Below are 10,138 nucleotides of genomic sequence, written 5' to 3'. Positions count from 1 at the left end.
GCTAGAGAAATGGCTCCCAAAGAAAGACTGGCTAAAATGGTGTCCTGAGCACAAATGAGGACAGAGAGATGGTGGGAGGGGTGACATAAATCTTGATTCTAAGCCAATATAGCACATCTGTAATCCCAACTCCTGAGAGGCTAAGGCAGGAGGATCATAGTGGGAAGTCTGTCTGAACTACATAGCAAGACACTGACTCCCCCCTCCCCGTCCCAATAAATAAAAACTCACCGATTCAAATCAGTATCACCCTCCCTTATCATCCCCCAAAGTATTGTCATGGCAACTTCTCACAGCCCCGTGGCTGCACCCACACCTACCTACCCACCTCCAGCGTAAACCAAGACAGTCATCTCTCATTTCCTGTGTACCTGCAACTCTGGCTATGAGTCATTCCCTCCATTCAGCCCACCAGGACAGCCACTTGGTAGTCTCAGGACATTCAGGACCCTTGCTTTACAAGTACCTGTGACATCACCAGCTGCCCACAACCTCCTGTGACCTCACCACCTGGACAACTGAGCGCAGCAGAGTCCAGGCCACTCCTTCCCAACCACCACACATAGCAGGGGGCATAGATGACCACCGAGCCCCTGGAAGAGGCTGAAGCCACCAGCAGGCCAGTGTATGATCTTCCCGACGCCTCCGTGGGCAATGAAGCTGATGACAACTCTGCAGAATCACCTGGAGAGTCCCAAAGTCAGGACTTTCTGCCCGATGACGTCCCACCGGTAGGCATCACTGTGGCATTCTCCGAACAGCAGGATGAAGACCAGGCCTCTGTGATGACAACCATTGCCACAGAGAATGATGAAGATCAACTCACCATTGAGGCTGACACCTTCATGGGGCAGGATGAAGACCGGGCCCCCGTGCAGAATGCCACCTCTAAGGGACAGGATGAAAACCAGGCCTCCATGCAGACTGCCACCTCTAAGGGACGGGATGAGGACCAGGTGTCAATGCCAATCGCCCCTTCCATGGGACAGGATGGAAATCAGGCCTCCATGCAGATAGCCACCTCCATCGGGAAAGGTGTAGAGATAGTCATCTCCATGAATATGCCAACTTCTGGGGACAAAGATGAGAACCCAGACGCTCCAAGCCAAAACCAGGAGAATCTTGAAGGGAACACATCTCTGCTGCGCCAAGACCCAGGTATCCTGCAAGTGTTTGTGGGCTTCCAGAACCCAGTGTGGGATAGACTGGCTGAAAACAACCGTGCGAGTCGGAGCCGCACAGCTTCCCCAAGTGACTCCCAGAAACAGGATAAGACACCAGGAAAAGTGCATGTTCCTGAAGGGCAGCCAGAAATAGCTCCAAAAGCTGAGGTCCCATCTGCCCCGCCTGAAGATGTCCAGCCTTCTGTGGGAGATACTGACCCACCCGCTATGGATACCAGTAGTCCTGACCAAGAACCTCAGGGTATCACCAAATCTGCTGAACAGGAAGCTGAAGGTTTCAGGGCCTTGAACCCTGAAAGCAAAGCTAGACCCCCAGGGCCTACCAGGGAGGATTTAGCTGATGAATCAAGGACCCTGCAGACACCCCCACCTTTCTCCAGCTCCCCGGGAGGCAGTCCACCTCCCTCTCCAGGTCCCCACCACGTGTCCCTGGGCAGGAGCCTTCTAGACCCCAGCCTGTACAGGCCTGACGTGGAGAATGACTACATGCGCTCCATGACTAGCCTGCTGGGCGGTGGTGAGGGCTCCATCAGCTCCCTTGCAGATATCCTGGTGTGGTCAGACACAGCCACAGGCATGGGCTTGGCTGTCGGCATCTTGGCTTCAGGCCGCAGCTCTCCAGCTGACAGGCTCCACGATGAAGGCCCCAGCCTGCGCACTGTCTCCAGTCTCTTGGGCAATGCCAGGTCAGGTCTCTCCTCTGGATTGGTGGCTGGAACTGGCTCGGCCCTGCGCTCAGTCACGCAACTGCTCGAGTCTGTGGAGAGGCGAACTGTAGAAGGCATCCGGTCAGCTGTCCGCTACCTGGCCAACCACTTCACCTCACGCTGGGCCCGCACTGGCCCCTAGACCGGCAAGTCCCCTGCTGCCTCCCCAGCCCTACACTAGATAGACGACTACCCCAACTCTTCAGTAAATAACCACAAGCGTTTATTTTCTAATCTCTGCCCTTATCCATGCAACAGAGTAAAGGGGCAGAAGGGGTCCAAAATGTTCTGGAAATAAGAATGCTCAGAGGTTGCTCCATTCCGGTCAGCTGGGCTCTGACAGGGCTGGGGAAGAGAGTGGGGGGAGTTCCAAATGGGCGAAAGCCATCTGTGTTTCCACGGGTAACCTGTCTGTTGAGGTTCTGGGAGGCAGTAGAGGGTATTGGGGGAGAGAGTACCTATACTGGGCCACACAGAAGGGACACACACCCCTGAGTCCTGTGTAATCCTTTTACAGACTTCTGGTGTCTCTTGCCCTAGGCCCCATTCCCTGGCCTCCCTCTCCTATCTTGGAATAGAGACAGGAATGCCACCACCGCCACCACCAGCAATGCCACCACCGCCACCACCAGCAATGCCACCACCGTCACCACCAGCCCCCCCCCCCCCACGAACATGCCAATGCCAGAAGACAGAGGGATACAAAGGGGTTGTATGTAGTACTCCATGGGACAGGGCTCAGAGAGGGTGATCAAACCATCACTTGGACTAATGGGGTGGGAGGGATACCGCGATGGATGTAAGGCCATTAGATTTCCGGCTGGCCAAGCAGAATGGCTGCCCACCTTTGGCACAGATAATTTTCATGATGTTTGCTCTGGCCTCTGCCATTCACATCTTGAAAAGTATGTAAAAGGCAAGAATTGCGAGCACACCCAGGGCCACTTGTGTTGGAAGCCACAGTCACCCTCTGACAAGACCCAGTGCTATATCTTGGGCAAAGCCCCAGGCCAATCCTGCCCTCAGGCACAGCCTCACAGCCCGCCAGGGACATCCACCCATCCATTCTAACTTTCCTGTGTGTCTCCAGATGGGGCCCTGGGGATGAATCCAGGCCTGGTTTAGTTTTTAGAGTTTTCCTTATGCTCATATTTTTTAAAACTTTTTTTCTTTTAAATATGTTTATTATATGAGTATTTTACCTACACATATGTATATGCACTACATTCATGTAGTATCCATGGAGGCCAGAAGAGGGCGTTGTGTTCCCCACCTCCCAAACCAGAGAGTTTTGAATTCATATGGGTGTTGGGAGTCGAACCTGAGTCCTCTGCAAGAGCAGCTAGTGCCTTTAAGTGGTGAGTCATCTCTCTGGTCCCAGTTGCTCACATTTTTAAAGTTTACAGAATGTTTTAGGGTTTCTATTGCTGTGAAGAGACACCATGACCATGGCAACTAATAAAGAAAATATTTAACTGAGATGGCATGCTTACAGTTTCCGAGATTTAATCCGTTATCGTCATGGTGGGGACCATGATAGCTGGGAGTGTGGTGGCAAGCAGGCGACACGGTGCTGGAGAATTCTACACCTTGGTCCAAAGACAACAGGAAGTGAACTGTCTCACCGGGCATGACTTGAGCATATATGAGATCACAAAGCCTGCCTCCACAGACACACACTTCCTCTAGTAAGGTCATACCTACTCCAACAAAGCCACACCTAATAGTGCCTCTCCCTTTGGGAGCCATTTTCTTTTAAACCATCACACATAACAGGACTTTTGCTTCTCTGAAATAAATTTAAAAAAAAACACAACTAGTGGACTGGAGAGATGGCTCAAGTGGTTAAGAGCACTAACTGTTCCAGAGGACCCAAGTTCAATTCCCAGCACCCACATGACAGCTAACAACTGTCTGTAAGTCCAGTTCCAGGGGATCTGACACCTTCACACCAATGCACATAAAATAAAGTTAAATAAATAAATAAATAAATAAATAAAATGAAAACTAAGTCTTGAGAGATGACTCAGCAATTAAGAACAGTGGTTGCACTTCCAGAGGTCCTGAGTTCAATTCCCAGCAACCACATGGTGGCTCACAACCCTTTATAATGAGATCTGGTGTCCTCTTCTGGTGTGCAGGCATACATGCAGGCAGAGCACGGTATACATAATAAATGAAATCTTTTTTTAAGAAAATCTAAGGTTCTCATTTTTTTCAGGGTTCAAGCAGTTGATCTGCCCACTGCCCATGATAGGTTCCCTGGCCTTTGTCGGTGAAGGATGTTCCACACTGGTCCCAGAGGCACCAGCTGTTACTCCTACCCTACAGCTGGCTCAGTACTCCAAGCCCTAAGGGAAGCACAGGCCCCACCTCTGTATGCCCTTGCCACTGGGAAGCTGCCACTTGCTGAAGGTGCAGCTCAACTGTCTCTATGTTGTAAAAACAAGGAATTCATAATATGGAGACTGATTATGAAGGACCCGTAAAGGGGCCTCCCAGAAGAACGACTGAGTCAGACCTTAAGAGTGAGAGAAGAGCCGGGCGGTGGTGGCACACGCCTTTAATTCCAGAACTCGGGAGGCAGAGGCAGGCGGGTCTCTATGAATTCAAAGCCAGCCTTGGTCTATAGAATGAGTTCCAGGACAGCCAGAGCTGTTACAACAACAGAGAAAGCCTGTCTTGAAAACATACAAACGCCTGTCCTCTCAATCAGGCCACAGTGGGCCCAGAATCAGGGACCTTCACAACACAGCTAGACTCACAGTCATCAGGGTAATGAGGGGCCTGACCTTTGGGCCCAGGCTATCTTGAATGCTGGTTCCACAGTGGACCAGCTGTTTCCAGCACTTTGCTGGGCCTCAGTTTCCTCACCTGTAAAGGGATCATAACTTCCTACTGCACTGGGTTTCCAGGAACGAGCCAATTGTCCAGGGCGCACAGTGGAGTCTGTACAGTGATTAGCCACCATAGTGGCTCATGACAGAGCTGGTCCTGAGGAGCTGAATACCAAAAACGCACACTGCTCGATCATAAGTAGGAAGAGGACAGCTATAGAATAGCAATCATTTGAGCTGGACCTTTACTCTTAGGATAGCAAAGGGCCAGCAAAAGTGTGGTGACAGTGACTTGCAGGAGGGGGTGACTGTGGGGCTTCAGAGAGATGGTCCAGACCCAGGAAGCACAGGGCCAGCAATATAAGGAGATACAGCAAAGGGAGTAGGGAGCATCACAGATTGGGTGGATTGAGAGGCCAGGGGGAAAAAATCCAAGTCCTGGTAGCTTGAGCCAAGCAGCTAGGAGATGTGCAGCATCACTAGCAGGCGGTGGAAGCCAAAGGGGCAACAGAGGCTTGGGAAAATCCATGTGACTTGTCTGCTCCCAGGGACACTGAAGGAAACATATGTCTGGGTCCTTTGGCTCCCCCGTAGGTCCTTGACCCTAGGAGTACATGCTCGATCCCTTCCCCTTTTCACTGTCAAAGTGTCTAAAAGGACACCCGGAACCTACAGCTACACAAGGACATAGCTCATGCTCAGAATGGGGACAAGCTAATAAGCCAAGACTGGAACCTACTGTTCTGTCTTGCACTGGATTCCGCAAGGCCAAATCCCTAGGTCCTCAGAGGCTGTGGCAGTCACACACCATTGGTTTGGGGTCTCTGCCCTCCCATTGCACCCCCTACTGACTGCCTTGGTCTTTGCTGCCCTACAGACCAACTGATCTGCTGTGGGCTGCAAAGTCCTGGCCTGCTCCCTCTCCTCTCCCCCATATGAGGGATTCCATCTAGCAGCCTCCCCAGAATGGACCAGGCATGCAAATGCTGGCACATCTGGGGAGAAAATTGGGACGGCACACGTGGGGATGGAGGTGAGCATCCAACATAGAAATAAATACACCCCAGCCAGGGTAAGATGGCCAAGTGTGAATGACAGAGCAAAAGGACAAGGTGAAAGACAGGAGCTAGAAAAGGTGAAAGGCAGGAGCTAGAAAAAGAGACCTCCCCCTCCTCCACCACTGCAAGAGAGAGGGAGCTGTTGTGGAATATTAGTTGAAGATGTGTTACATTTATTTATGCTGTGCAATATTTGTTTAATAATATAAAGATGTGTTGCATTCTTTTATTTTGCATTTGTTTAACTCTGTAAAACTCTGTTACTTTACCTGCCTAAAACACCTGTTTGGTCTAATAAAAAGCAGCTTAACAGTCAAAAGCTAGGCAGGAGAGGGATGGGTGGGGCTTCCAAGCAGAGAGAATAAATAGGAGGAGAAATCTAGACTTGTGAGAGGAGAGGAGAGAAGAGAAGGAGCAAGAAAAGGAGGAAAGGATGCCAGGGGCCATCCAGGCAGCCACAGAGTAAGAAGGAAAGAAAGGTATATAGAATAGAGAAAGGTAAAAGTCCAGAGGCAAAAAGTAGAGAGGATAACTTAAGAAAAGCTGGCTAGAAACAAGCCAAGCTAAAGCCAGGCATTCATAAGTAAGAATAAGTCTCTGTGTATTTATTAAGGAGCTGAGTGGCGAGCTCCCAAAGAGCAAAGAATAAAAATAAAAATCAACCACAGGGAGCAGCTCATAGGACACAGACACCAGGGCAGGTGACCCAGCCCATGATGGGGGCGTGGACCAGAAGGCACCAAACCACATCAAACTAAAAGAAAATTGATATGAATCAAATATAGGGAGGAGAACAGGGCGGATGCTTGCAGGGTACTTTCGGGTGTTGAGGCGTGGGGCGGGACAAAGTTATAAATCCACCCCTACCAAAGCTTGATGTTAGGGGATCTGTGACAATCGACAGCAGCTTCTGGGATGGACTTTTGAATGTATTCTGTCGACTGTTAGGAATATTTCCTTACCGAGCCACTCCGCCAAATTAGACCAAATTAAAAGATATCCAGGTTTAATTAGACACCTGAGCTCCCGGGTGGCCCCAAGGGGAACGGGAATCAGTCAATGTGACCACCTGAGAGGAAAAGGGAAAACCATGTGTTTATTTTCTGAGGATCAGTTTAAGTAGCCTGTGGGAGTGGTCTTGACCTTTCCTGGGGAGAGGTCTAGGTTCAAGGGGCACAGGAGAGGGGCCTCTAAAGATGGAGGCCGAGGTTGGAATTACATCAACAACTTGTGGGATAGAGGCAGGAGGATCAGAAGTTCAAGGTTATCCTTGGCTACATAGTGAGTTAAAGGCTAAACTGGGCTACTTGAAATCCTGTCTCACAAAACAAAACAGGGCCTAGAGAGACGGCTCATTGGCTAAGAGCACTTGCAGCTCTTGCAGAGGACCAGGGTTTGCCACCCACATGGCATTTTACAGCCATCTGTGACTCAAGTCACTAGCGGATCCAACACTAGGGGATCTAACACCAGGGGATCCAGCACCAGGGGATCCAGCACCAGGGGATCCAACACCAGGGGATCCAACACCAGGGGATCCAGCACCAGGGGATCCAGCACCAGGGGATCCAGCACCAGGGGATCCAGCACCAGGGGATCCAACACCAGGGGATCCAGCACCAGGGGATCCAGCACCAGGGGATCCAACACTAGGGGATCCAACACCAGGGGATCAAGCACCAGGGGATCCAGCACTAGGGGATCCAGCACTAGGGGATCCAACACCAGGGGATCCAGCACCAGGGGATCCAACACCAGGGGATCCAACACTCTCTTTTCTGGCCTTCGCAGCCTCCAGACATGTAAGTGGTACACAGACATAAATGCAAGTAAAACATTCACTTACATAAAAATTTTAAAACATTGTCAGGGATCAGCCCTGACATAAACCATTTCTCATATCAGAGTGGAGGTGTGGGAATGAAAACACAACTCACATATGACATCAGGAGGGAGTTTTCACTGACCCTTCATAAAGTCCTGAATTCACATCCTGAAAAATCGCCCATGTTTATTCTCCAAACAGCTTTTATATCAAAATGTAAACTGAGGGGGAAGTTCACTAACATTCTGTTTCCTAGGTAGTGGGGGGAGTTGACTTAGGTCACGGCTTGTCTATTGCCTATGCCCATTTTGTTATGTAGGCTGAAAAACACTTTTCCAGGTGACCTCCTAAATTACAACAGAGGGAGCAGAAGGACATTAGCATATCCTGATCACTTGTTTAGGATAGTATTAGGTGGTTTTACTACCAAAAGCCAGGCGACCACCTTCTGAGTGGCAGGCGCAAATTGTGCCTTGTAGGTCACTCAGAACTCTCTCACTGCCAGACAGTGTAGGAATAGGGGCCTGTATAATTTGGCCCCTACAAAAAATAGAATTAGAGTCAGGCAGTTTGTGGGACATGTCTTTAAAGTCCCAGCACTCGGGCTGCAGAGGCAGGCAGATCTCTGAGTTCAAGGTCAGCCTGGTCTACGGACTGAGTTCCAGGACGGCCAGAGCTACACAGAAACCCTGTCTGGAAAAGGAATTAAAACAATAGGCCAAGTACAGTGGCCCACAACTTCAATGACTTTAGTCCAGGTACTAGGGAGGCAGAGGCAGGTGAAGGCTGTTGAGGTGTATACAGCAAGTTTCAGGCCAGCTGGGGCTACACACGGGGAGTCCCTGTCTCAAAAAAACAAAAGAGACACTAAAACAAAATGTCATTTCAGCCAGGCCAAGAGTCTGCCATCTGTATCAAAGAAGGACTTGTTCCCACAGCTGCTGGGAGCACTTGCTAGAAGCTGGTCCTACAGGGAGCTGCCCCACCCAAGATCTTGCTGTCTTGTGAGGCTAGCTGGGGTCAGGTGACTGGCATCTGAGCTTTGACTTTTCCCCTGCCCACTCTTCTACCCCCACTCCACTCTCCCCCTCCCCGCTCATTCCCCTCCCACTTGCCCACTCTTCCCCCCCACTCTCCTCCCCCCCACTCTACCCCCTCCCCACCCACACTCTCCCCCTCCCTGCCCACTCTCCTCCCCCACCCCACTTCCACCCACTCGGGCTTCACTCTCTTCCTTCATAGCAGGGTGTGGTGGCCAGTGACATAGTTTTCACCACAGCATTGACCCTGAGCCCACACAACGCAAGAAGCACACTCTGTGACCATGACTGTTGTCTCTATAAGAGAGGGGTATGTATATCTCATGAATTCAAATGATGGGAAAAGTCAAGCCAGGCACGGTGACCAAAACAGGAGAATTTAATTTGTAAGCCAGCATGGTCTATAGAGTTAGTTCCAGGACAGCCACAGCTTCACAGAGAAACCTTGTCATGAAAAATGTGTGTGTGTGTGTGTGTGTGTGTGTGAGAGAGAGAGAGAGAGAGAGAGAGAGAGAGAGAGAGAGAGAGAGAGAGACCAGGTACAGTGCACAGGTGTTTAATATCCCCACTTGGGAGGCAGAAGCAGAGAGATCTCAATGAGTTCTAAGACAGCCAGTCAGTGACCCTGTGGGGGAAACAAAACAAAACAAAACCTTAGGCCAGTCATGGTGGCACACGCCTTTGATCTCAGCATTCAAGAGGCAGAGGCTGGTGGATCTCTGTGAGTTCAAGGCCAGCCTGGTGTACATAGTGAGAGAGTTCCAGGACAGTCAAAAATCTTGCTAGGCTGGAGAGATGGCTCAGCAGAGAAAAGGAACACGTGTTACCTTTCCAGCATTCAGATCTCAGCACCCACATGGTACCTCACAACCATCTGTTTGAGGGGACCCAAGGCTTTCTGAAACGTGCAGGCAAAACTCTCGTATCGATAAAATATATATCTGAAAAAATCGTTTAAGTCAGATGTAGGATAGGCTTCTGGAGTCCCGTCACTCCTGCTCCAACATGGGACACAGAGGAGGGAGAACTGGCCAGAAGCTCCTGAAAGACTATCTCAACAACGCGGACAGTGAGAACTAGCTCCAAACGCCAGGCTCTGATTTCCGCATGTGCATAACAGCACTCCTGAACACACACAACACACTCTTACACAAACATATACATACACATGCACACTTACACACATACCACACACACGAATACACCACACACATACATATACAATACACCAAATTCACTTTTGAATAAGGAATATCTTGCCACATGCACTACCATGTTTCTTCTTTCTCTTTTTCTTTCTTTCTATTTTTTCCTTAGACAGGGTCTCACCATGTAGCCTTCCTTGCCTTAGCCTGGAATTGCTATACCAGGCTGGCCTCAAATCCATCTGTCTCCACTTCCCAAATGCTGGGATTAAAGGTGCCACCATGTCCAACTACTGACATATTTCTGTAATTCCAAGACCTAGAAGGTGGAGGCAGAACTCT

The 10,138-nt window shown here is 50.0% G+C and overlaps 1 protein-coding gene across 1 annotated transcript; it reads left to right on the top strand.

Annotated features, from left to right (window-relative positions):
- The first annotated feature begins 578 nt into the window (after positions 1 to 578).
- Tex44 (testis expressed 44) lies at positions 579 to 2,033 on the top strand. Its single transcript, XM_038341032.1, has one exon. It carries the CDS (start codon positions 579 to 581, stop codon positions 2,031 to 2,033), a length of 1,455 nt encoding a protein of 484 aa, XP_038196960.1.
- The last annotated feature ends 8,105 nt before the right edge of the window (positions 2,034 to 10,138 follow it).

This window comes from Arvicola amphibius, chromosome 8, assembly GCF_903992535.2.
Source record: "Arvicola amphibius chromosome 8, mArvAmp1.2, whole genome shotgun sequence".
Lineage (NCBI taxonomy): Eukaryota > Metazoa > Chordata > Mammalia > Rodentia > Cricetidae > Arvicola > Arvicola amphibius.
The sequence above is the reverse complement of the archived record's forward strand: the minus strand, read 5'-3'. Positions and strand labels throughout refer to the sequence as shown.

What these genes read in the sequence shown, in the direction of transcription:
- Tex44 (XM_038341032.1), top strand. Translation starts at nt 579, where the DNA reads ATGACCACCGAGCCCCTGGAAGAGGCTGAAGCCACCAGCAGGCCAGTG.